A 24,170-nucleotide genomic window follows, 5' to 3' on the forward strand; every position below is an offset into this window, starting at 1 on the left:
TCCTTGCCCCCCAGCTGCTCTGGGCTGGAGGAAAAGGCTCTCACTGGGGCAGCCTGTGAGGTGGGGGTTTGCCCCCTCCATGCCCAGGGATGTGGCAAGGAAGCAGCTGGGGCAGTGCTGAGTCTGGGACCACTCTTTGGGCTCTTCACCCTCTGCTGCACCCACAGCCTCGTCCCCCAGGAGCACCCAGAGCTGGGTCAGGTCCTGGCGGGTATCTGGACCCAGGGACCAGCCAGGGCACAGGGTCTGGGACACCTGTGCTGACGCAACGCACCCCCTACACTTTGTGTCAATGGCTGAGCACCATCTGCCCCATCCCCAAAGCCCCGGAGTGGGTCTGGGTGTGGCTCCACTCAGCCGACTACCCCTGCCAGCCTTGGGGCAGGATGGAGATGGCCAGAGCTCCTTCCTGAGCCTGGCAGGGCTGGGGACCCCCATACGCTGCCCTCAGGCCAATGCCAAAATGCTGGAGTGCACGGCCCCCCCAGGCTGGCAAGGCTGAGCTGAGGGCTCTGGCTGCCCCCCGTGCCCGCAGTGTAGAGCAGTGCCAGGTGCTGTGCCATGGCTGGAGAGATATTTAATGGCACCAAACCGTTATGGGGTACATGAATCAGGGCAGGACAGACACACCCCCACACACACCACACCCCACACTCCCCTGCTACAAAGGCTTTAAAAACACTCCTAAGAAAACTTTAGAAAAATTATTCAACTGTTCCTGAGCTGTGCTGGCGAGCTGGGGAGGGCACTGGGCCCCTCCCAACCCCATCCATCCCAGAGATGGAGAGGCTGTCTCCTATTTCTTGCCCAGAGCCTTGTCCAGATTGTTCTTGATGGCATCGAGGAAGTCGGTAGTGTTCACAAAGTGCTCATTCAGCTTCACACTGTGGAGACAGACAGGGATTGGTGGGGGTCCCTGCCGCCTCCTCCCACAGGCACCACAGCCCTGGCTCCAGGATGTGGCCCCTTTCCAACCCAGTCAGTAGTGAATAGCCATCCCGAGTGCCTGGGGACTGTCCAGAGAGGCCAGCAGCTACCACCTGTGGCCACCGTGCACAGCCACTCCCGGTCACTTTCCTACCCTTGAAGCTGCCCTGCAGGGCCAGCCCGGCCTTGTGGTCACTATGCTGTTCTTGTGGCCACCCTAGAGGGTCACCCCACCCACACGGTCACTCGTGAAGCCACGCTGCCCTGGTGCCCCCCTTCTGCCCTGAGAGCCACCGTACTTGGCAAGGCCATGGATGCAGCCAGCGAGGTCCTTGGTCATGGTCCCGCTCTCCACGGTGTCCACACACACCTTCTCCAGCGTCTGCGCAAACCTGGGCACGGGTTTGGGGCACAGTTGGCACAGCTGGTGCCACGGGCCCTGCCACGACTGCGACCAGAGCAGCTGCTGCAGTGACCCGCCCCCGGGGATCCCAGCCCCCTGCTCACTTGATGAGTTCGGGGTTGCTGTCCAGCTTGCCGCGGTGCTCCAGGCCACGTGTCCAGGCGAAGATGCTGGCAATGGGGTTGGTGCTGGTGGGTCGGCCCTGCGCAGAGAGAGGGGTCAGCTGTCTGGTGAGGACACCACGCCGTGGGCAGCCTGGCACAGGCAGCTCACAGGCTCTGCCCACCTTCTGGTGCTCCCGGTAGTGGCGGGTGACAGTGCCGTGGGCGGCCTCGGCCTCAATGGTCTTCCCATCCGGACACACCAGGACAGAGGTCATCAACCCCAGGGAGCCGAACCCTGCGGGGGAACAGGGGTCAGGACAGCTCCCGGGGTGATGATGCAGAGTCCACCACACCCTACCCTCCTCCACCTTGGGCCAGGATGTCTGACTGGACATCCCCGTCGTAGTTCTTGCAGGCCCACACAAAGCCGCCGGAGGATTTCAGCATCTGGGCAACCATGTCGTCGATGAGCCGGTGCTCGTACCAAATCTTCAGCTTGTCAAACTCCGTCTTGTAGTGCCTGGGAGCAGGGGTCAGTCATGCTCACCCCACGGGGGTCTCGCTGCCAGCACCCCCAGGACAGCCCAGACCCCCCCCAGGTCCATACTTATCAAAGATCTCCTGGAAGATGTCCTTGAAGCGCCCATCATAGGCCTTGAGGATGGTGTTCTTAGTGCTCAGGTACAGCGGCCACTTCTTCTGGATGGCGTACTGGAAGCAGCTGTGTGCAAAGCCAGAGATGGACTGCAAGGGAAGCACAGAGCCTTGTGGCACCCTGTCCCTCACCTGGCATCCCCCAGGGTGGGAGGCAGGCTGCCCTGAGGGCTCCCTGAGCCCCAGCAGTACCTCGTCCGTGTTGTACATGCCCATGCCCACGCCGCCGCCGGGGAAGTTGAACACCTCCCACTCCTTGGAGCCGCTGCCGTCCTTTGGCGTGAAGATCATCTTGAATGTCCCGGATTTGTCCACCACAAAGTCGGTGGCTTTGTACTGTGGGGGCAGGCAGAAGGTCAGGCAGGGCCGGAGGCAGCTGCTGGGCAGCCACAGCTACCGGCCGTGCTCTGGCTCACCTGGTCACCGTGGGCGTGGCGGCCGATGGTGATGGGCTTGGTCCAGCCCGGCACCAGACGGGGAATGTTCTTGCAGATGATGGGCTCCCGGAACACCGTCCCCCCCAGGATGTTTCGGATGGTGCCATTGGGGCTCTTCCACATCTTCTTCAGCTTGAACTCTGTGGGGCATGCAGATGGGACCCCTGAATGACCCCCCAGCCCCCCTGAAGCACATGGCTCCTGCCAGCACCCAGCTCCACTGTGCCCCAGGCTGCTGCCAGACCCTGCTGCAAGGGGAGGGACAGCCAGCATGAGATCCTGGCTGGCACAGGGCAGAGGTCAGTGTGTCCCCAGGCCCATGGGGTCCCCACAGCACCCACGAGCCCCCAGGGTGGGGAGAGGGGCACAGCACTGAGTATGGTGCAGCCCCAACCAACCAGAAACCTGAGCTGGCAGTGGGAAGGCACTGCTGACCCCCAGGGGCACAGACAGGAGGCCCAGCACCCATGGAGCTGCCAGCACCCCCCCACTGCAACAGGAGCTCGGCCCTGTGCCCCTGCCCACCTTCCACCCTGGCTTCATCAGGCGTGATGGTGGCACACTTGACAGCCACGCTGTACTTCTGCGTGGCCAGCGCTGAGTCAATGGTGACCTGGTCATCTGTCTTGTCCCGATGCGGCAGCCCCAGGTCGAAGTACTTTAGCTGGACATCCACGTTGGGCAGGATGAGCTGAGGGGCCAGGAGAGTGTCAGAATGGGGGGACACTGTGGGGTGCCTGGGGAGCAGCACCATGGCATGGCCAGCCCTGGCACCCACCCCGGCCCAGCCTGGCTGCCTGCCCAAGGTGGTTCCCCCTGCCCCAGGTGGTTCTGCTGAGCAGGATGATCCCCCCTGCCTTGAATAGGCCTCTCTGTGTGAGACAGCCCCCGCTGCCCGGAACCGCCTCACTTAAAGGTCGTTCTGGTAGTTGTGCCCATTTTACGACCTGCTTCCTGCAGACAGAGGGACAGAGGCAGGAGGGACAGACAGAGGGCAGCACAGGGATCACCGGTTCCCCGTCCAACCCCCCCAGCTCCACGGGGCACACCCCCCCATCACCTTCTCCTTAATGAAGGCCCAGATGATCCGTGTCATCTCGTCCCCGTCCATCTCCACCACTGGGTTTGCCACCTTGATCCGCTTGTCGGCATCTGGAGAGCAGTGGGGCGTGTGAGGGGTGCCCCTCTGGTCCCACAGCTCCACACCCTTGTGTGGGGCCAGGGCATCCTGTGGGGACCACCCAGCTCCGTCCAGCCAGGTGTGGGTGCCACCCTGGCCCAGGGACAGGTACAGGCAAGCCCTGCTGGGGTCTGGGCCCGTTACTGGGGTCACCACTGCTGGAGTGGGGGTCAGAGTGCAAAACCCACCATGTGAGGGGGACAGGGACAGGGACACATTCCTCCCAGAGTGGGATGGGATCCACGTGCAAGCTGGGCTCCAACGCCTCTGGGATCAAGAATGGGACCAGAACCAGGAACAGGTGCAATCCCCTGGGGCCAGATTCAGGCATAAACCGAGGTGCAAATCCCTGTGTGGATGCTGGACCAGGACTAAATCCCTCTGGGTGCCAAATCTGTCTGTGGGTCAGGCTGTTCCACGTGGTACCCAGAGCAGAGGTGACCCGCCCTGAGTGGGACCTGAGCATTGATAGGCAACAAAACTCTGCGTGGCACCAGGACAGGATTTTGCCACCCTCCTGGGCGGTGAAGTCCCGCGTTGGTCCGGGACCTTGAGCGACCCCCCCTCCCCCCCCCGGCTCAGACCAGGTACGAGCTGGAGCGCGAAACGCCACGTGGAACCGGGACCAAACTCCCGTGGGACCAAAGTCATCTGTGAAACCCCCGTAGAACCGGGACCAACCGCCCAGGAGCAGACCTAGCTACAAAACCCGGCGTGGGTCGGCAGAGGCCCGCGGACCGTCGGTACGCGCGAGTCCGGATCCCGTTTCAGACACCGCCCCCCTAAAGAATCCGAGCCGCCCCCCCCCGTGGGTCCGGAGCGCTCCCCGCCCGCGGCGGGCACAGCCCGGCAGGCCGAGGTGTCCCCCCGTGTCCCCCCGGTGTCCCCACTCACAGTGGCGGCGCTGCCCCGCGGCGGCGGCGGGCGGCGCGCAGCGGGGCAGGCGGCGCAGCGCCGGGGCAGCGCGGAGGTAACGGGCGGCCATGGCGTGGGCGGACACGACGGGGCGGACACCGGGGCGCGGCTCTCTCCGCCCCGGGGCGGGACAGAGCCCCGCTCCCCTCGTGGGGCCCCGCGAGGCTCCGAGGGGCCCGCGGGGGGTCCCGCGGTGGGGTCGGGCCTGTGCCGCGTCCGGCCCCAGCGCCGGAGCACGGGGCGGCCGCGATCCCCAGCACTCCCCGTTCCCAGCGAAGAGATGTTGCATCCCTGGGTACGTCGGGGTTACGGATAAGTGGCCAAACCCCACGTGGAATGGGGACTAAACTCCCCCAGGACCTGATCCGGTTTTAAATCCCCACGTGAAACAGGGAACAAAACCCCCTGGGACCAGACCTAGCTGCAAAACCCTGTCTGGGACCAGAAATGAGATGAAACCTGGGGATCAGACACCGGTTTGAAATCCCTCGTGGAATTGCAAATGGCCCCACCTCCCGGGACCAGATCCATTTGCAAAAACCCTCTTGGAACCGGCATTAGACACCCTCAGGATCAAAAAGCCAGCTGTAAAAACCCTCCTAGAACCGGGACCAAACCCAGCTGCAAATCCCCGTGTGAAACTGGGGGGGGTACATGGGGCTGGGGGCATGCAGACACAGCCTGACCCTACATGGAAGCCGGCGTCCCTGCTCCCGGCTGGGCTGGCGCGTGACTCGGCAGCTGGATCCAGCAGGACAAGGGCAACTGCCACTGTTCCACCAGGGACCTTCACCTCGCCTGGCCCTGCGTGGGGAGGAGGAGGAGGAGGAGGAGGAGGAGGAGGAGGAGGACCACGACGACAACGAGGACAACTACCATGATGACAACGACGACGGGGGTGATGCACACCAGGGGCACCCCAAGAAGGTGCACGGAGTGTGCCAGGGTTGCCAGGAGACTACTGGGACTGGGAATTTGTTGTCCTGCTGTCCCAGCCAAGCCGATGGCTTTTTTTAGCCACATGGGACGGGCAGAGCCTGCTCCGGGAGGAAAAACAGCCCTGTAGCTGGCAGCCCCCGGCGGAGGGGCTGGGGGAGCTGCGGCAGTCCTTGACGTCGGCTGGCTTTAACATTAACCAGAGCAGGAGCCGCGGGCTGCCGGGGGGGCCGGGCTCCGGGGTGTCCGTGCTCCCAGCGCCAGGCCGGGCTGCCGCAGCCCGCCGCCCCGGCCAGCCCTGCTCCGGGGCTGCCCCCGGCTGCCCTGGCCCTGGCCCCGCGGCCGGAGCCGCCCAGTGACCGCAGCGCCGGCAGGACGGGGCCAGGCCAGCGCCGGGACAGTCCCCGCGAGGAGGGCCCGAGGGCGGCCATGTGGCACAGGCCCGGGGCTGGCAGGCCCCACACAGCGGCACCGCCCGTGCATCCCGGGCCGCGGCCCCGCCACCTCCCGCTGCTCCGCTCCAGTGTCCTGCACGGCCACCCTGGGGACACAGAGGGCCGGCAGGGCTGGCTGTGAGGCCGGCACCTCAGGGGGGACAGGTCGTGCAGGTTTGGGGCCCAGCCAGAGCAGGAGAAGGACACGGCGTGGGGCTGTGTATGTCCGCCCGTGGCGGGGGCACCGAGGGGCTGACGGGGCCGTGTTCCCTCTTGCTGCCCACAAACACAAGAGCCCTCAGCACCTCCCAGAGCTGCTGGCCCGCGGGCTGGAGTGGGGGCTGTGTCTCCCCTTGGGTGACCATCGGCCTCCTGGGGCTGCCAGCGGGGCCCTGCCTGGGCACTCCTGCCCGGCCAGCACAGGCAGTGTTTCAGTGCCCGTGATCCCAGCAGCTCTGGGTACTGCTGACACCCAGCTGCCAGCCACCAAGTGTGCCACTGTGGGGACACCCACGGCCGTGCTGTCCCTGAACCCCGCAGAGCCACATGTCACTGTGAGGTGCCCAGTCCCATGAATTACCCCAAAACTCCTCGAGCTCGCTACCACCACAAGGATCTCATCATGATGCCTGGGGCCACGTACACAGGCATTAGGTGTCCCCATAGCCACCCCTGCTACCAGGGACCCCCCAGGATGGGCCCCCAGTGAGTGCTGCCCACAAAACCAGCCTCCCCAGCAGACCCACGGTGCTGGAAGCCACTCAGTGTGCTGGGACTGAAACACTCAGTGCTGGGCAGGACCCCTTTAGGGCCAGTGCCATCCCAGGAACCGTGGGGGCAGCGACAGCCCCCTACAGTTCCCGCCCCACAAGTGGGGGTGACTGCCCAGGCGGGAGCAGCCGCCCCAAAGCGGGGGTGACTGCCCAGGCGGGAGCAGCCGCCCCAAAGCGGGGGTGACTGCCCAGCAAGGAGCAGCCGCCCCAAAGCGGGGGTGACTGCCCAGCAAGGAGCAGCCGTCCCCGGCCCTCGCTGGCCCGGGGCCCCCGGCGCGGCGGCGGGGCCGGGCCGGGGCGGGCCGGGGCGGGGCGGCCCTTTGTTGTGCTGCGGGCGGAGCCCCCCGGAGCCGCCTCCGCACCGCCCCGCACCGCCCCCACCGCCGGGGGGAACAGCCCAGAGCCGCCCCCGCCGCCTGCGGCTCCCGCCGCGCCTCGGAGCCGCCGAGCGGGTGAGCAGCGGGGGGCACCGGGCACGGGATGTGTGTGAGAGCAGCGAGTGTGCAAGAGGCGGGCGTGCCCGCGGGGTGCGTGTGCGAGGGCCGGGCTCGGGCGGGTGCGCGGGCACGGCGCCGTGCAAGGGGACGCGTGTGCACGTGCACGGGGGTCCCCGAGGGACGGGTGCGGGGGACTGGGAGTGCGTGAATGTGAAAATGTGCGGGTGTGTGACTGTGTGTGTGACTGACTGTGTGTGTGACTGTGTGTGACTGACTGTGTGATTGTGTGACTGTGTGTGAGTGACAGCGTGTGTGCATCGCTGTGTGATTGTGTGTGTGTGACAACGTGCGTGTGCATCGCTGTGTGGCTGTGTATGTGACAATGTGTGAGTGACAATGTGTGTGCATCAGTGTGCGTGCACCTGGGTGTGCCTGTGTGACTGAGCCGGTGGGTGTGCCTGTGTGTGTGCATTTGTAAGTGTGTGTGTCTGTGTGTGTCTGTGTGTGTGTGCTGTGTGTGTGGGGTGCAGGCGCACCAGGCCGTTCCCACAGCCTGTTCCCAGGCCGGTGTTTGCCGCCCAGGGTGTGAACACCCCGTGACCTGTCTGCGTGTGTTTACATGTGCCGGGTGTGCGTGCAGCAGGCCGAGGGTGTGGAGGCACACACACGGTGCTCAGGACGGCGTCACAGCTGCTCACAGGCAGGCGTGTCAGAGCCCGCTCGGGACTGGGCCATGCGTGTGTGCAGCGTGTCCCATGGGTGTGATGTGCCCCGACACCTGCGGGGTGCACATGTGCTGTGTATCCCACACGTGTGGCCACAGCATCTGAGGATCTGCTGGTGCCCAGGCAGCCCCTGGTCTTGGGGTGCAGGGAGGGCTGGGGTCCCATGGGCTTTTGGGTCATCCCTTGAGCCCTAGTGCCTGCTCCAACTGGGCGTGGGGCTGCTTAGGGGGCTGGCACCCCCTCTGACCCCAAGGTGCACCAGGGCAATGGTAGCGAGGGTGCCACAGGACCAAGGGTGCCGTGGGGTTGAGGAGACCAGTGCTGGTTTGGGCTCTGCAGAGTCAGGACTGGCTGGGAAGGGGGCACCCATCCCTGACCCGGACCCTCCATTCCCACACTCCAGGGAGCTGACATGCCTGTGCTCCGAGTCCACCACCTCGCTGCCGCTCAGGGCTGCTCACTGGCTGGGTTTCCTGCTGGCTCTTCCCTGCCCTGTGCCAGGGCTGCCCAGCAAGGAGTGGGGGCCCCGTGCAGCACCCCGTGTATCCTGCAGCTCCCCCGGCAGGCAGCGTGGGCAGTGTGGGGTGCGGGCAGGCGCTGGCATTGCAGGGGACAGGTGTACTGTGGGGATACTTTCTTGTCCTCAGAACTGACTCTGCCATCGTGCAGGAGAGATGGGAGCAATGAGACAGGTGTGTGTTGTGGGGCACCCAGTGCCCCGGGTGCAGGTGTGACAGCACCCTGCCAGGGCGAAGGGGATGCTGTGGGGCAGCATAGGGCTGGCTGTGTGTCACCTCCCACACCCCAGCCAGGGGGTCCTGGCAGCAGGGTCTGAGCTCACGGTGGGCCAGAGAGGTGGGGGGCCAGCCCAGCTTGGCCCCGAGGGAGGCCCTTGCCCGGGCAGGGTGTCACAGCCGGTGCACGTGGAATGGGGGATGCCCCGGGGCCCCGTGGGGAGCCCTGTCAGGCTGTCGGAGCTGCCAGGAGCTGTCAGGATGCTGCAGAGCGCTCCAGCTGCGGCCGGGTATCCCCGCTCCAGGGAGACCCGCGGTGTGCGGGCAGCCGGCGCTGAGCAGCTGGGGCTGGAGCATCTGTGGCTGTGCAGGGCCCGCCGCCGCGCACTGCAGGTGTGCATGCGTGCGTGCTCACCCTCCGTGCGTGTGCGTGCTCAGAGCAGGCACTGCCGGCTGCTGTCTGGCAGCTCCCAGCAGCCAGCCGAGCCGGGGGCGAGCGTGTGAGCCCCGCAAGGTGGGGAGAGCCCGGCTGCGTGGGCAGCGTGCGAGCCGGGCGCAGGTCCCTGAGCAGGGGCCGTGCTGGGGCAGGCTGCGGGGGCAGCTGGGAGCTCGTGGGCAGCAGCAGCAGCAGCAGCAGCAGCAGTGGTGAGGCACACACAGCCCGTCCCGCTCTCTGCAGGCAGCAGCAGCGCCCAGTTCCATCGCCGCCTTCCCGGGCACCCGCTGCCAGTGGGAGCGGGGTGCGGGCGCTGGCGTGGGAATTCGGTGCAGAAACCGCTGCCCCACCTGCCTGCTGACCCCAGGCCACGGGTTTTGGTGCTGCCCAAACACCCAGAGAGGTTTCCCCATTGCCGGCAGTGGGCAGGGAGGGCGGCACGGCCGCCGCAGCGGTGCGCGCCAATGCCTGCAGCAGGGCGTGGGGCACGCACGGGCCTGCCGGAGTGCAGAGCGGTGCAGGGTGCTGCGGTGCCCCCGGCACTGCCCCGCTGGCAGCTGTGTGGGCAGGACAGGAGATAAATGGGAGTTTGGTGTAAACAGCCCTGGCTGCCAGCAGCGCTGGAGTGCCGCTTAAAGGCACAGGCTCTGGCCTGGTTCTGCTGCCTGCTCCTGCCCTCCCTCCCTGCCTGCTCTGCCCTCCTTTCCCTCCCTGCCTGCCCCTTCCCTTCCCTTCCCTTCCCTCCTGCTCCTGCCCTCCCTGCTCACCCCAGAGCAGCTGCCCTCCCTGCAGGGGCTCCCATTCTCCTGCATGCCATCACACCCGGGTGTTGACACAACCTTCCCACTGCCCTGCACAGGTGGCAGCCGGGTCCCTGGAGCCCCCCAGGATGCCGTGAGGTGGCGTGGGGCAGGGACCCATGGCTGCAGGGTGAGTGCCTTCTCCCACCCTGTTCAGAGTGACGTGCTCGGCTGGGTGAGTTGAGTCCCGTCTGTCTGTGCCACTTCCTGGGCAAAAGGTGCTGCTGATAAGGCTGGGGTGAAGCTGGGACTGTCCCAGGCCTGGGAAGGAACAGCAGGAGCAGCAGGAACAGGAAGGGAGCAAAGTCGATTTGGGCAGAAGGGCAGCCCAGAGCCCCAGCACTGGACATCAGATATGACCTGAGTGGGCACCATCTGGCAGTGCCAGGCAGGCAGAGTGTGGGAGTGTGGGCACGGCTGTCCCAGGAGTGCGGGCACAGGCATCCACGGAGTGTGGGCACAGTTGTCTTGGGTGTGGGGAGCATTTCTCCTGGGCAGGGGGCTCCAAGTGAGTCCCACCATTGCAATCCTGGGCTGGTACTGACCAAGAAGGACATGGGAAGCTCTGCCCCACATCCCACACTGGGAGGGCAGTGCTGGGTACCCTGGCCCCAGTGTGCTGCCTGGGGAATCCTCGGACCCCATCCCTCTGTCCCCCTGTCCCCGTTGCCATGGCGATGTAAGGAGTTGTCATTAATAACAGTTGCGTGGGCGCTGCTGGCCGGGTGGGCAGTGCTCTGAGGGCTCTGTGAGCCCTCCCCACGCCCCAGCCAGGGACAGGGACAGAGCCCCCCGAGGGCCAGGCAGAGATCGTGCCCAGCCCTGCCTGCTCGGCGGGACCCCTGGCACGGGCACAGGGGCTGGCAGGGCTGTGTCGCCTGTGCCGAGTGCTAGCTGTGGGGACACCGGTGCCGGCCAGGTGTGCCCGTGGTGGGGCTGGCTCAGGCACCCCGTGGTACCCCATGGCTCCCTAGGGAGGGAGGGAGCGCTGGGCTGTGCCGAGCATAGCTCCCAGCCCCAGCAGTGTGGCGTGGGGCACAGCTGAGGGGCATGGGGCGGCTCTGGTAGCAGCCATGGGGCCGAGCTGTCCCAGGACAGCAGGACACTCCTGGGACAGCTTTTCCGGGGACAGCAAGATACGCTCCCCGCCAGCCCCCCTGCACCCCCCCCCGGGATCCCGGCCCCACCGACTTTCCCTGCCGCGGGGGTGCAGGAGGTCGCGGGGAGTCCCTGGCTGGCGCTAGCGCCGGGGACAAAGCCCCGTTCCCTCCGGACCGTGGCGGCCGCAGGGCGGGGGCTGGGGCCGGGTCCCGCTGGGGCGGCGTGGGGGCGGTACCGGCGGGGATCCGCCCGCCTCCTCTTCCGAGCGGCCCACCCCGCCCGGGGCACCGGCGGGCCGGGGGCTGAGCGGGTCGGTGCGCCCGGGAACGGCTGGGTACGGCTCGGGAATGGGTCAGGAGGGCTCGGGCGGGGCCGGTTCGGTCCGGCCGGGCGGAGCTCGGCCGTGGCTGTACGCCCGGTGCCGTGGGGCGGAGCGGGGCGGGGCCTGGCCGTGCCGTGCCGAGCCGCTGAGCCCCTTCTCTCCCCGCAGGTCTGCAGCGCCCGGGCGGCTTCGCGGCCGCGGCGGAGCCCCGCGGCTCGCTCCGGGATGGCGGCGCGGCCGGTGCTGCCGGTCCTGGCGGCGCTGCTGCTCTCGGCGGCTCCGGAGCCTGTCCCGCGGGTCAGCCTGCCCTACGGTGAGTGTCCGCTGCCCTTCGGTGGGTGAGGGTCCGCCGGCACCGGGGAGGGGAGCCAGCCCCCGCCGAGGGCTCCGGCTGGCGTCTCCCCCGAGGCGGCGGAGCGTCCCGCGTCCCCCCGGGCTCTGAACGCCGCGTGGGAACGCCGTGTGACAGCCCCGCCAGCTCCCCGGGACACGGGGAGCCCTCCGTCAGCGGGACACGGAGCAGGGCTGGGGCAGAGCCCGGGGATGCTGCGGGGTGTGGGATCACACAGGCCCCCGTGCAGACCCGCTCCGGGGGTGGGTGTGCCGGGGCCGCCCGGGATCACTTGTGCCCCGTACCAGACGGGGCGGGCTGAGCCGGCCGGGGCACTCTGCTCAGTGTGTCCCTGGGGTGGGGAACGCGCCACAGCCCCTTCTGTGCCGTGCTCTGCTCCGGACAGCTCCGAGCCCCTCTGCAGGCACTTGTCAGCTGCGTGGCCCGAGTGCTGGGGGCTGCACTGGGCAGGGGCCAGGCAGGACATCCGGGAGGGTGCTAGGCCAGGCAGAACTGTAACAAGTGGGGCGCCTGTTTGCAGCCCCCTCCTGCCTTGCAGAGCCCCCAGCAGCTGGCACGGGCTGGGCGAGCCGTGGGGCACGCTGTGCTCGGGCTCACTCTGGCAGCTGTGCCGTGCGGGGGAGCCACCCACGGCTGTGCTGCCAGAAGGTGGCTGGATCCAGCTGCTGCCGGCCAGCAAAGCCCATCCCGTCCTGCGCTGGGAGGGTGCCGTGGTTTGGGCAGCTGCGAGCGCTCCCTGGCTCAGCGTGCTGCAGCTCACTGGTGTAGATGTGGCCCCACCACATGCTCCCATGACCGCTGGCCGCGGCCGTGGTGGCTCCAGCAGATGTGGGACCTGCTGAGCTGGACAGGAGGCTGGGACACAGTGAGACAACCAGCTCGGCATCGTGCCACGCTGTGCTGTGCCGTGTTGAGCCACGCTGCCTGGCCCTGCCTGCACAGACCGGTTCTGCCCTGTGCTCTGCACACCTGTGGGAGTTGTGGGGCTGCAGCCACGGGCAGTGCCCGGGGATCCCGGCCTGGACCCCAGCGAGGCGGGGGAGCTGGGCGGGGAGCACGGGCCGGTGGCCGGTGTGTGTCCGGTGGTGGCTCCCAAGGTGCTGGCCACGTGGGGCTGCGGTCGGTGGGAGGGAGGAGCTGGGAGCTGCTCCCCTGGGAGCACTGGATGTGCCTGCAGCAGGTTTGTCTGGAAGAAGCAGGTCTTGTCCTGACAGGTCCCTGGCAGCCACACCAGCAGCTAGCTCCCGTGTCGGCACAGCTCTGCAAGGCACAGGGGCCCCGTTGCCCCTCCGCTGCCGTGCCCACCACGGGTGGCATCACCCCGCCACTAGGGTGCAGGGCCCCTCACAGGAGGATGCCCTGGGGCATCAGCTTCCTCCTCTCTGCACCGCTGTGGAGAGCTGGGCTGGTGCTAGGGCCAGCTGAGCCCCCCGGAATGGGGGAGATGCTGCTCCATCTAGGGGCACCTGGGGTTTGTGGAGCAATGGGAGGTGAGAGCCACGGGGTGCTCCCCACAGCACCATTGCCCCACAGCTCCTCGATCCCTCACAGTGGCTCTCACCAGGCAGGGCCTGGCAGGAGCTCTGGGTTTGTTGTCCTAGTGGGGCTCTGGGAGCAGGCAGGGGGTTGGGGGAGGTCAGGGAGTCCCCAGAGGGTCAGGGAGTTGGCAGCATGAGTCAGCCCGACATGTCCCGCTCACACAGCCAGGCCCATCTGATTCAGAGCGGCGCTAGGAGAGGAAGGGCTTCCGGGGCCAGGCCACCCACGCGGGACAGGACGGCATGGGGCGGGACAGGACGGGCGCCCCCTGACTCAGCATGGACTAAGCACGGCCACTGGCCCGTGCCCGGCACAGGCTGAGCCCCGCGGGGCAGTGTGGGCAGCACGGAGCTGAGCCCCACATCCAGCACGGGGCTGAGCCCTGCACCCAGCACGGGCTGAGCCCTGTGGGGCAGTGTGGGCAGCACGGGCTGAGCCCCACACCCAGCACGGGCTGAGCCCCGCACCCAGCACGGGCTGAGCCCCGCACCCAGCACGGGCTGAGCCCCGCACCCAGCACGGGCTGAGCCCCGCACCCAGCACGGGCTGAGCCCTGTGGGGCAGTGTGGGAATCACGGGGCTGAGCCCTACGCCCAACACAGGACTGAGCTCTGCACCCAGCACGGGCTGAGCCCTGTGTTTTGCAGAGGCTGAGCCTGTGAGCTGGGGCATGAGGATACTCCCAGCACTCATCTCTCCCTGCCGTGAGGCTGGGGTCCCTGTGGGCCTGGGCTGGGCTGAGCCTCCCATGCTGCAGGGCTGAGCTCCAGGGCTGGACATGGCTGGGCAGCTACCCCAGTGCTAGGCAGGGCTGTTGTGGCATCCTCAGGGCCAGGAGGTGGCTGAGCCTCGCGGTGGCCTCGGGCACTAGCACGGCCCTGCACAGTTCACTGCGGTGTGTCTGGCAGTGTGGGCAGAGCTGGATCTGGCCCTGGCTGCTCCGGGTGGGTGGCATGGCCGAGGTGCTGGGCAGAGGAGCCAGGAGCAGCCATGGTACAGGGTCCTGGGGTGAGGTGCCAGCACGAGGCTGATGCCTGTCACTCTGCCCCACAGACTCAGCCGAGAGGGTGGTGCGGCGCTTTGAGGCACCTGGGGTGTCCAACTACACGGCCCTGCTGCTGAGCCCGGACGGTGGGACCCTCTACCTGGGGGCACGAGAGCTGCTCCTCACCCTCAACACCAGCAACTTTCAGCCCAGCTCCCCAGTTCGTAGGGTGAGCCCAGGGATGGGCTGGGTGGCCCTTGGGGAGGGAGGGGGCACCCAGCTGGAGTGCAGGGGATCCCCACCAGCATTTGGGTCCGTGTGAGCCATCGTGCGTTCAGGAGCTACTGTGCCAGAGCAGGATGATTGAGGTGGGGAGGATATGGTTGCTATGAGCAAGCCCAAGAGAGTGTGGGTTGACCAGCCAGGGATGGGGGCACTCCCAGTGACTGTCCCTTCTCCACAGCTGCTGTGGAGTGCAGATGAGGAGAAGAAGAGGCAGTGTGTGTTCAAGGGCAAGGACCCCCAGGTGAGCCCCATTGCCAGCAGGCACTGGGGGCAGCGGTGGGTGTGGGCAGTGCCCTGTGCAGGGTGGGTGTGGGTGACAGCTGAGCCAAGGGCTGAGCTGGGTCCTCTGACCCCCACAGAGGGACTGTCACAACTACATCAAGCTGCTGCTGCAGCTGAACAGCACCCACCTGTACACCTGTGGGACCTGCGCCTTCAGCCCAGCCTGCGCCTACATCGTGAGTACAGGAACAGGGTTCCCTGCAGGACACCCGTGCTGCCAGGGCCCTGCAGTGGGGTCCTTGGCACTGGGACGAGTGCTGCTGGCTGACAGCCTCCTCCTGTTGCAGAACGTGCAGCACTTCAGCCTGGAGCGGGATGCGTCGGGGAAGGTGGTGCTGGAGGACGGGAAGGGACGCTGCCCCTTTGACCCTGAGTACCGCTCCACAGCTGTCATGGTCGGTAAGGCACGATGCCCTGGGACCCTCGCCCTTCCTCCCTTTGCCCCCCTGCAGCCCTCACCCTCCCTGCAGCCCCCTGGGACCTTTGCCCTCCTCCCCGTGCCTCCTGTCCCTGCGTCTGCCTGGCCAAGCTGTGCCAAGGCCAGGCTATCTCAGCCCCAGCGGGACGCAGGGCCGTGCTGGTGGCACGTGGCGGGTCCCAGCAGGAACTTGTCTTTGGCAGATGGTGAGCTCTACGCCGGGACCGTCAGCAACTTCCAGGGCAACGAGCCGACCATCTCCCGCAGCCAGGAGAGCCGCATCGCCCTCAAGACCGAGAACTCCCTCAACTGGCTGCAAGGTGAGAGCTGGGGCTGGCACGGCTGCTTGGGGTCCCTCTCCCCTGCAGTGTGGGAGGCAAGGGCTGGGGCCAGAGTGCTGAGGGTGCTTGTACCCCCAGACCCAGCGTTTGTGGGCTCAGCCTACCTGCGGGAGAGCCTCCCTGCCGGCAACCCTGAGGGTGACGACGACAAGGTCTACTTCTTCTTCAGCGAGACTGGGAAAGAGTTTGACTATTTTGAGAACACCATCGTCTCCCGCATCGCACGTGTGTGCAAGGTGGGCATAAGGCAGCAGGGGCATGTGGGGCTGTGCCTGGGGCTGCTGGGGTGGGGGGATGTGGGGCCATCCTGCATATCTCCACCCCCTGGTGCCTGGACCCCCCATTCTCTCAGCACGTTGGGTGCCCCGCGGCCGCAGCATCGCCCCCTGACCCACTGTGCCACGCAGGGGGACCAGGGCGGGGAGCGTGTGCTGCAGCGGCGCTGGACAACCTTCCTGAAGGCACAGCTGCTCTGCTCACACCCTGAGGATGGGTTCCCCTTCAACGTGCTGCAGGACATCTTTGTGCTCACCCCGGGTGAGCTGCGCTGGAGGGAGACGCTCTTCTACGGTGTCTTCACCTCGCAGTGGTGAGTGGTGGGGACCCAGGGCAGCACGGGGGGTTTGGCAGAGCCAGGCACTGATCTTGCTGTGGGCTCTGCCTGTCCTCACCAGGAACAAGGGCGGGCTGGGCAGCTCGGCCGTCTGCGCCTTCCCCATGCGCAGCGTGCAGCGCGCCTTCGGCGGGCTCTACAAGGAGGTGAACCGCGAGACGCAGCAGTGGTACACGGACACCAGCCCTGTGCCAGAGCCCCGGCCAGGCATGGTAGGTGGCCCCTTGGCACCTGCCCGAGCGCAGCACTGCCCTGTTGCTCTCCTGGTCCCAATGGCTGCCACAGCACGGTACCCAGCCACTTCCCCAAGCCCTTCCGAGCCCCTTCCTTTCCCTGCAGTGCATCACCAGCCACACGCGGCACCTGAAGATCAATTCATCGCTGCAGATGCCAGATCGGGTGCTGAACTTTATCAAGGACCACTTCCTGATGGACAGCCCGGTGCGCAGCCAGCCGCTGCTGCTGCAGAGCCAGCGGCGCTACCAGCAGATCGGCGTGCACCGCGCGCCCGGCCTGCACAGCACCTACGACGTCCTCTTCCTGGGCACGGGTGGGTGCAGGCGGGCTGTGCGGGGCAGGCTGTGTGCCCTGCACCCTGGCCCTGCTCAACACAGCCCCTCTGTTTGCAGATGACGGGCGGCTGCACAAGGCCGTGCGGGTGAACCACGGCGTGCACATCATTGAGGAGATCCGCCTCTTCCCTGATGGGCAGCCCATTCTCCAGCTGCTGCTGGACCAGCACCAGGCAGGAGCCGGGGCGAGGGGGGCACTGGGGGCTCAGCCTGCTTGGGGCAGGTCCTGATTGTGGGATGGGGGACAGAGACCTGGAAAGGCAGGGGCGTGCAGGAGCCCACCCCTCTGACCCCAGCGTGTCCCCTCCCGCAGGGCCTTGTGTACGCAGCCACCTACACAGCAGTGGCCCAGGTGCCCTTTGCCAACTGCAGCCTGTACCGCAGCTGTGGGGAATGTGTGCTGGCACGGGACCCCTTCTGCGCCTGGAGCCAGGGTGCCTGTCGCAGGCTCACCCCACATCCCCTGGCACACCCACAGTAAGTGCTGCACCCTCTGCCATCCCCTCCACCCCAGGGCACCCCACTGCCCTGCCCTCCCTCTGTTCCCAGGCTCTGGGCACAGGACATTGAGGATGCCGACACGGAGCGGCTCTGCCAGCCGGCCAACGCCTCCCAGCCCCGTCCCCGCATCCTCCTGTCCCCAGGTGAGCTCCCGCTGGTGCTGCTGTGAGTGCGTGTCCCGGGGGATCCCCCAGACTCCTGCTCCACCATTAGCAGCCCCTGCCCATGGCTGGGGTCCCCTCGCTGATGTTCCCATGGGTTCTGTCTGCAGCCTCAGGCTCACCGTGCCAGCAGATCCAGCTCCCTCCCAACGCAGTGCGGCCGCTGCCGTGCCGGCTGCTCTCCAACCTGGCCTCGCGGAGCTGGCTGCACAACGGGGCTCCTGTCAACGCCTCCTACCTGGTGCTGCCCGACGGGGCCCTCATTCTGGTGGGCAGCCCGGAGCGTGCAGGCACCTACGAGTGCTGGTCGCTGGAGGAGGGCTTCCGCAAGCTGATGGCCAGCTACTGCGTGGGCGTGCAAGAGCCAGCCCTCGGGCCAGCAGACCCTGGCAGGAAGGTGGCTGCTGGCCGTGACGCCCTGGAGACGGTCAGCACATCACGGAGCACCTCAGCGGTGGGCAGCGCTGCAGCACGGCTGGACGGCAAGACCTACTGGACCGAGTTCCTGGTGATGTGTGTGCTCTTTGCCGCCGCCGTCCTCGTGCTGGCCTTCTTCGTGCTGCACCGGCACCGTGACGGCATGAAGGCCTTGCTGGAGCCCAGCGACCCCAGCAGGCACCAGAAGCCGCCCCGCAAGCCAGTGGAGAGCCTGCCCCTGAATGGCAGCAGCCTGCCCAGCACGGCTCCTGAGCACAAGGGCTACCAGGCCCTGCAGGACAACTACATTGTCAGTACCCCCGTGCATGAGCCCCCAGGACCCCCACGCACCTTCTCTGAGTCAGAGAAGAGGCCTCTCCACGTCCGTGACAGCTTTGTGGAGGTGTCTCCTGCCTGCCAAAGACCCCGGGTGCGCCTGGGCTCCGAGATCCAGGACTCGGTGGTGTGACGGGGACGAGAGCCGAGCCCTCACTCACCACTGCCTCTGCTCTGCTGAGCCTCACTGGACCATGCACCACTGCCAGGGTCCGTGTTGTCTGTGTGTGCATGCCCAGAGCCTGGCACTCACTCTCTGCGGCAGCGCCCACCAGCCAGTGGGGCCTAGAGCCTGGCGGGCTCCCTGGCATCACCTCGGTACTTGTGGATGTGAGGGGTGCCTGATGCCCTCCAGGGCCCTGCAGGACGGCTCCAGCCCGGCGTCCCTGCTGCAGGGATGGACACGGCTCCTGGCTCAGGCTGCTGGTGCCAGGCCCTGACTCCCTCTATGCAGAGGGCAGGAGGGGGCGGCCGCAGACCCCTCGTGCCCCAACTCACTGTGACGTCCCGCTGGGGACCCAGGGCCACGCGTGCGGCTGGGCAGCGCCAGCCCCGCGGCACGTGCTGTGTGTCTGTGCTTGGTTCGTTTTTAATATGTGGAAAATGTGAATTGTGTCCGGGGAAGGGGAGCTGGGAACAGCTTTCCCTGCGCTGGGTGGGCAGGAACACCCCCCACGGCCCCACGTGCGTGTGTGGAAACGTCTCTTGTTTTTATATAAAGTCCTTCAGACACGTGTGTGCGGCAGGGCTCAGTGCCTTCCTAGGCCAGAACCATCCCAGCTGGCCCCGTGGAGAGCAGCCACGTCTGGCTCTCACTGCAGTCAGAGGCAGATCTGCCCACGCCTCCAGAGGGGGCAGAGGGCTGTGCTGGCCATCAGCTCTGTGGAGTCCCCTCCTCGTGTGCTTGGCTGAGCACTGGGCCAGGGCACGCGGGGCCCTGCAGGGACAGTGGCGGTGTCCCTGTGACCTGCTGGCAGCCCTGGGCTGTCCTGGGGCTGTGCCTGAGGCCCGTGCCGTGGCAGTGTGGGGCAGGGAGGCCCTGTGGTGGGGGAGTGCAGAGCGATGGGGTGATGCCATCCTGGCACCATGAGAAACAGGAGAGAGCAGAGGTGACCAGGAGTAAGAAAATTTGGGGCCTGGGGCTGGGAGGAAGGCAGCCCCCAGCAGGAGAGAGGCTGTGACAGCTCCCTTCCCAGGACCACAGTGCTGTGCTGCATGTGGGACCCACTGCCCACGCAGGGAGCATCAGGTCCTTGTCCCCACCCCACCCTGCTCTGGGCTGGCCCTGCACACCTCGCCAGCAGGACCTGACTCCGTGGTGGCTGAGGGCGAGGCCTGGGATTGCAGCCAGTGCTGGTTTTGAGCCCTCACACAACTGGGAAGCACCGGCAGTGCCAGCACAGGGCTGGGGGAAGTGGTGAGCTCCACAGAGATGGCGTGTCCAGGCAGGATTCCCCCGAGGGACCAGCACTGCCTTGCTTGCTCCCAGCTGGACCTGTGCACTGAACTTCCTGCACAGCCTGTTCTGGGACATCAAAAAAGCCACTGGAGGCGTTGGCTGGTGAGCTGCCAAGAGACACAGCCCTGGGGCTGTAGGGGCACGGGCAGATACTGTCAGCACCGTGGGGCAGCGAGCTGGAAGGGCTGGCAGCGCCAGGAGCAGGAGCCACCGTGTGAGAAACAGCCACGCCAGAGCCCCGAGAGCCATCAGCTGCTTTGCCCCAGTACGGGGCTCTGCGGGGCCAGCCGGACCCACAGCAGTCCTGGCAGGGCAGAGAGGATCCTGAGCAAGGACAAAGGACCGTGCTGCTCTGCTGCCCGCAGTGACCAGTGACAGTGCCGCTCGCTGCCCAGGGCTCCCCTCAGTGCCCCAGCCTGAGCACTGAGCACAGAAGGACCCCAGTGTGGAGGGGGGAGGGAAGGAGGTGGCCCTGGAAGGGCTGTGGTGGAGCAGGACGTGGAGCCGTCCCCTGCAGTGGCGGCTGGCGGCAGGCAGAGAGGGCTGGCAGGAGCCCATGTCCCCAACACCCTGGTGGCACCCGTCCCGCAGCCAGACAAAGGCAGCAAAGAGCAAGGGTGAAACCAGAGCCCTTTAATTGTGTCCTCACAGGGACTGGGGGAGGAAGAGGCCAGGGCGGCAGAGCAGCTGCTGTGCTGGAGCCAGAAGAGGGCAAAGACAGAATGGGAGGAGGAGGAGGAGGAGTGCAGGCTCTGAGCACAGCCGTGGGGGGACAGCTCTGCTCTGGGGAGGCACCTGTACAGTGACTCCTGGGTGACTGCTCAGAGAAAGCACCCCCATTTAGGCTATTGCTTGTGGAAAATGATCCACTTTTTGGTTATTGCTCAGAGGACCCACGCTCAGTTACTGCTCAGAGAAATGGATCCACGTGGCAGCAGGCAGGCCCCCAGAAATACAGCAGAGGCAGAAGAGGTTGGCAGGGGAGGCAGCTCCCTGCCTGCTGCTGGAAGGCACAAGGTAGGAATTGGTCCTGAGGGCAGAGAGGGGCTGTGCTGGTGCAGAGTGGCCCCAGGCAGGAGCAGAGCTGCCCTTGGAATGCATAGGGATTCAAATTCTAATGCTAAGACAGCAGAAGGGCCGAAGGAGAGGCAGATTCCTGGGACTCCCTGCTGCCAAGCAGGCACCTGAGAGGGGAGCAGGAGGGTTCCTGCCCAAGGCATTGCAGCACAGCCGGGCCACTGAGGGGCCAGATCTGTGCTCCCTGAAAGAGGAAATGGCTGAGCCCACAGAGAGCTGCAGGAACTGGAGCAGTGCTGGAGGAGCTGGAGGAGTGCTGCTGGACAGCCAGAGGCTCACAGGACAATCTTGAAGGAGCTGCAAGAGATATGACAGGATCTGCACCTGCTTGCTAGGTGACACAAAGGCTTTACAAGCACCCGGCGCTGCAGGGACCAGAATCCCGGTGTGGGAGAGGCTCTGCAGAGCCAGCAGGGGATGCAGAGCTCTCTGCCATTACAGCACACTTGGCACAGGGCAGCCCTGCCCTCCTGCACCACAGCTCTGCCCCAGTGCAAGCTGAGCAATGATGAACCCCCGCCAGGCTCTGGGGACCCCCACCTGGCGAAGTCGGGGGAGCGGGAGACAACGTGCTGGAACTCGGCAAGGTTGATGGTGCCGTCCTTGTCGATGTCGGACTCCTCCAGGATCTGTGGGGAAGGGGAGCAGTGAGCTCTGTGCCTGGGGCTCTGCAGTGCCCGTGCCCTGGCTGGGAGCCCTCACATTTTGGATGAGCTGGTCCATCTCTGCGCTGCTCAGCCGGGACCCCTCGCCTTGCCCTGTCAGGCAGTTCACCAGTTGCTCCAGGTCCTTCCTGTCCAGAATCCCATCATTATCAAAGTCTGTGGGGACAGACAAGGTAGGTTTTGGGAGGCCCACAGTGACCCCAGGGGGTCACAGACACCAGCACTGTACCCCTCCGTGCACCTCACCATGCCAAACCAGCTGTTCTCACAGGGAGTTCCTAAAGCCACCATCCCCATGGGTGCTCCAAGGGCACTTCCAGCCCTCCTGAACATCAATTCATCACCCTGCTCCCGCTTCCTCAAGGTGCAGCGGTCCCAGAACACAGCACCTGTCCCCAGCCTTACCAAAGATGCGGAAGGCATAGTAGGATTTGATGTCAGAGGTGGCAGAATCGCTGAAGACACTCAGCATATCAAGGAAGTCTTCAAAGGACATGCTGCCATCCTCGATCTCTGAGGTTGAGAACACGTGGCAGATGCGCTGCTGGAAGGGGTTTGCCTGTGGACACGGGAATGGCTCAGGCAGGGCTGGGCCCTGCTGGCCCCATCAGGAACACCTTGGCTGTGGCTGCAGGTAAGCAGGTGCCCCGCTCTGCCACTGCTCCATCACCCACAGCATGGTGATGTCTGTCCTGCGCGCCTCCCGGGGTGCAGCCCCGTGCAGCAGGGATAAGCAGGGTCCCCTGTGGCACAGCAGGAACCCCCAGGATCCTGCACAGCAGGGACCCTTGGGATCCTCCATGGCACAGCAGGGATCCCTGGGATCGTCAGTTGCTCGGTGAGGACAGGGAAGCTCGCTATTGGCACAGCGAGGCCGTGCTGGGTGCACGGGCCCTAACCCGGAGCAGCAGTGTCCCATGTGTGCCAGGCACCATACCCGCAGCTCAGGCAGCGTCAGGATCTGGCTCTTGGGGACCCGCACCGAGCAGGCGTTCTCCCTCTCCTCCTTTGGCAGCAGTTCACTGAACCTCTTGTAGGCACTTTAAGAGGCAAGAAAGAGAGCGGCTCTGTGGTCCGAGCAGGTGGCAGCACCATGGTGCCCATCCGGCACCGGCCGCGCTCCCCGGGGCGGGCTGGCCCGTTCCCACCGCTCCTGCCGGCTCTGCCGGGCCGGGCCGGGCCGGGCTCCCACCCTGCTCCGGGGGCAGGGAGAGGGGCCGGTCCGGCTGCTGCCCACCCGGCTCCGGGACTGCCGGAGGGTCACCGGGACGGCCCCAGCCCCAGCCCCGGGTCAGGGCGTCACCGGCAGCACCCGCGGACCTTGGCCCCGTCACAGCCGGCTCGTAGGGAGTACCACCGGCACCGCCCGGCTCAGCGGGGCGGAACGGGAGCTCTCCGTGCCCCGCGGCAGAGGCTGAAGCCCTGCGGGACCGGGCTGGCAGGCGGGGGGGCACTCACGGCGGTACTTACAGCAAGATCTCCTGCTTGCTCAGGAACGTCAGCTCCTGCGGGGACAGCACGGCTCAGCACCGACACCGGGGCCCGAGGCAGGGCACCCCAGCGGGGCCCTGCAGCCGGCCCTGTGCCCCGGTGCCGGTACCGGTACCTGGTACTCGCTCAGTAAGTCCCGCGGGATCAGACTGGCCGAGCCGCCCATGGCGCCGCTTCCCTGCGCCTTCCCCGCCCGCCGCCGCTGCCCGCCCCGGGCGGGGCAAACGCGCACGTACCGCCGGCCCCGCCCGCCCGGCACAAGGCGAGCTGCCGGCCCCGCCACCGCGGAGATGGCGGCCACGGCGGGAGGGGAGCCGGGCGAACCGAGCCCCGAGGAGTTCGTGTACAGCGAGGAGGACTTCGTGCTGCAGGCAGCCGGCTGGGGCGACCCGGGCTCCGCGCCCTCCCGGTTCGACCGGGTGCTGCTGGCGGGCTGGAGCGACCGTATGGAGCGGGGACTGTTCCGGTACCGGCTGGGAGCGCTGCCCACCCGCGTCCTGCCCGGCGCCGTGCGCCTCGTGGCGCAGCTGAACGAGCAGCGCAGCGCGGAGCGCCGCCCGCCGCAGCCCGTCCGCAGCCTCCGCGACCCCTTCGACCCCGCCGTCTTCAACTTCACCCGGCTGCGCCCCGCCGAGCTGCTGTTCCGCCTGCGCCGCGCCGGCGGCCCGGAGCCGCTGCTGGTGGCGATCAACGCCAGCCCGCTGGAGCGGGGACACGTGCTGCTGCTGCCGGAGCCGGCGCGGCGGCTGCCGCAGGCGCTGACGGCCCCGGCGCTGCGCGGGGCGCTGGAGGCGGCGCTGCTCAGCGCCCACCCCGGCTTCCGCGTGGGCTTCAACGGGCTGGGCGGCGGCGCCTCGGTGAACCACCTGCACCTGCACGGGCTCTACCTGGACCGCCCGCTGCCGCTGGAGGAGGCGCCGGCCGAGCCGCTGGGGCCGCGCCTGGCGCTGCTCCGCGCCGGACCGGCCCCCGCCTTCCTCTTCTTCGCCGCCGGCCCCACGGCGCTAGAGCCGGTGTCGCGGGCCGTGTGCCGGGCGGCCGAGCACCTGGGCGCTGCCGGGCTGGCCTGCAACGTGCTGGCCACGCGGGGCGACCCGCCGGCGGGGCCCGGGGGCGGCCGCGGGCTGCGGGTGCTGCTGTGGGCGCGCCGGCCGCTCTTCGGCCCCAAGGCGGGCGAGCCCTTCGCCGTGGCGTTGTGCGAGCTGGCGGGGCTGCTGCCGCTGCCCGCCGAGCCGCTCTACCGGGACATCACCGAGGAGCAGGCCCTGAGCGCCATCCGCCAGCACCTGCTGCCCGAGCCCGAACTGCTGCATCTGGGCGGGGAGCTGGCGCGGCTGCTGGAGCGGTGATGGCACGGA

General features: G+C 67.1%; 4 protein-coding genes across 4 annotated transcripts; 2 read left to right on the top strand and 2 right to left on the bottom strand.

Moving 5' to 3' along the window:
- Positions 1–560: 560 nt before the first annotated feature.
- IDH2 (isocitrate dehydrogenase (NADP(+)) 2) lies at positions 561–4,700 on the bottom strand. Its single transcript, XM_036389465.2, has 11 exons — positions 4,600–4,700; positions 3,586–3,677; positions 3,051–3,216; positions 2,505–2,665; positions 2,281–2,424; positions 2,042–2,178; positions 1,803–1,954; positions 1,617–1,729; positions 1,435–1,532; positions 1,227–1,319; positions 561–884 (listed from the first exon to the last, which is right to left on the bottom strand). Exons 1-11 carry the CDS (start codon positions 4,688–4,690, stop codon positions 797–799), a joined length of 1,335 nt encoding a protein of 444 aa, XP_036245358.1. The 5' UTR covers positions 4,691–4,700; the 3' UTR covers positions 561–796.
- A 6,786-nt stretch (positions 4,701–11,486) lies between these two features.
- Positions 11,487–18,856, top strand: SEMA4B (semaphorin 4B). Its single transcript, XM_036389983.1, has 14 exons — positions 11,487–11,631; positions 14,263–14,423; positions 14,658–14,720; positions 14,839–14,937; positions 15,049–15,160; positions 15,383–15,499; positions 15,599–15,756; positions 15,928–16,109; positions 16,195–16,345; positions 16,473–16,683; positions 16,763–16,878; positions 17,019–17,182; positions 17,255–17,349; positions 17,478–18,856. The coding sequence occupies exons 1-14, from the start codon at positions 11,544–11,546 to the stop codon at positions 18,251–18,253; spliced, it is 2,493 nt and encodes an 830-aa protein (XP_036245876.1). The 5' UTR covers positions 11,487–11,543; the 3' UTR covers positions 18,254–18,856.
- A 1,336-nt stretch (positions 18,857–20,192) lies between these two features.
- CIB1 (calcium and integrin binding 1) lies at positions 20,193–23,520 on the bottom strand. Its single transcript, XM_036389412.2, has 7 exons — positions 22,928–23,520; positions 22,792–22,826; positions 22,259–22,361; positions 21,727–21,880; positions 21,359–21,477; positions 21,197–21,285; positions 20,193–20,953 (listed from the first exon to the last, which is right to left on the bottom strand). Exons 1-7 carry the CDS (start codon positions 22,976–22,978, stop codon positions 20,932–20,934), a joined length of 573 nt encoding a protein of 190 aa, XP_036245305.1. The 5' UTR covers positions 22,979–23,520; the 3' UTR covers positions 20,193–20,931.
- On the top strand, positions 23,071–24,169 carry GDPGP1 (GDP-D-glucose phosphorylase 1). The gene has a single exon (XM_036389407.2). It carries the CDS (start codon positions 23,103–23,105, stop codon positions 24,159–24,161), a length of 1,059 nt encoding a protein of 352 aa, XP_036245300.1. The 5' UTR covers positions 23,071–23,102; the 3' UTR covers positions 24,162–24,169.
- The last annotated feature ends 1 nt before the right edge of the window (position 24,170 follows it).

This window comes from Molothrus ater, chromosome 13, assembly GCF_012460135.2.
Source record: "Molothrus ater isolate BHLD 08-10-18 breed brown headed cowbird chromosome 13, BPBGC_Mater_1.1, whole genome shotgun sequence".
NCBI classification, from domain to species: Eukaryota; Metazoa; Chordata; class Aves; order Passeriformes; family Icteridae; genus Molothrus; species Molothrus ater.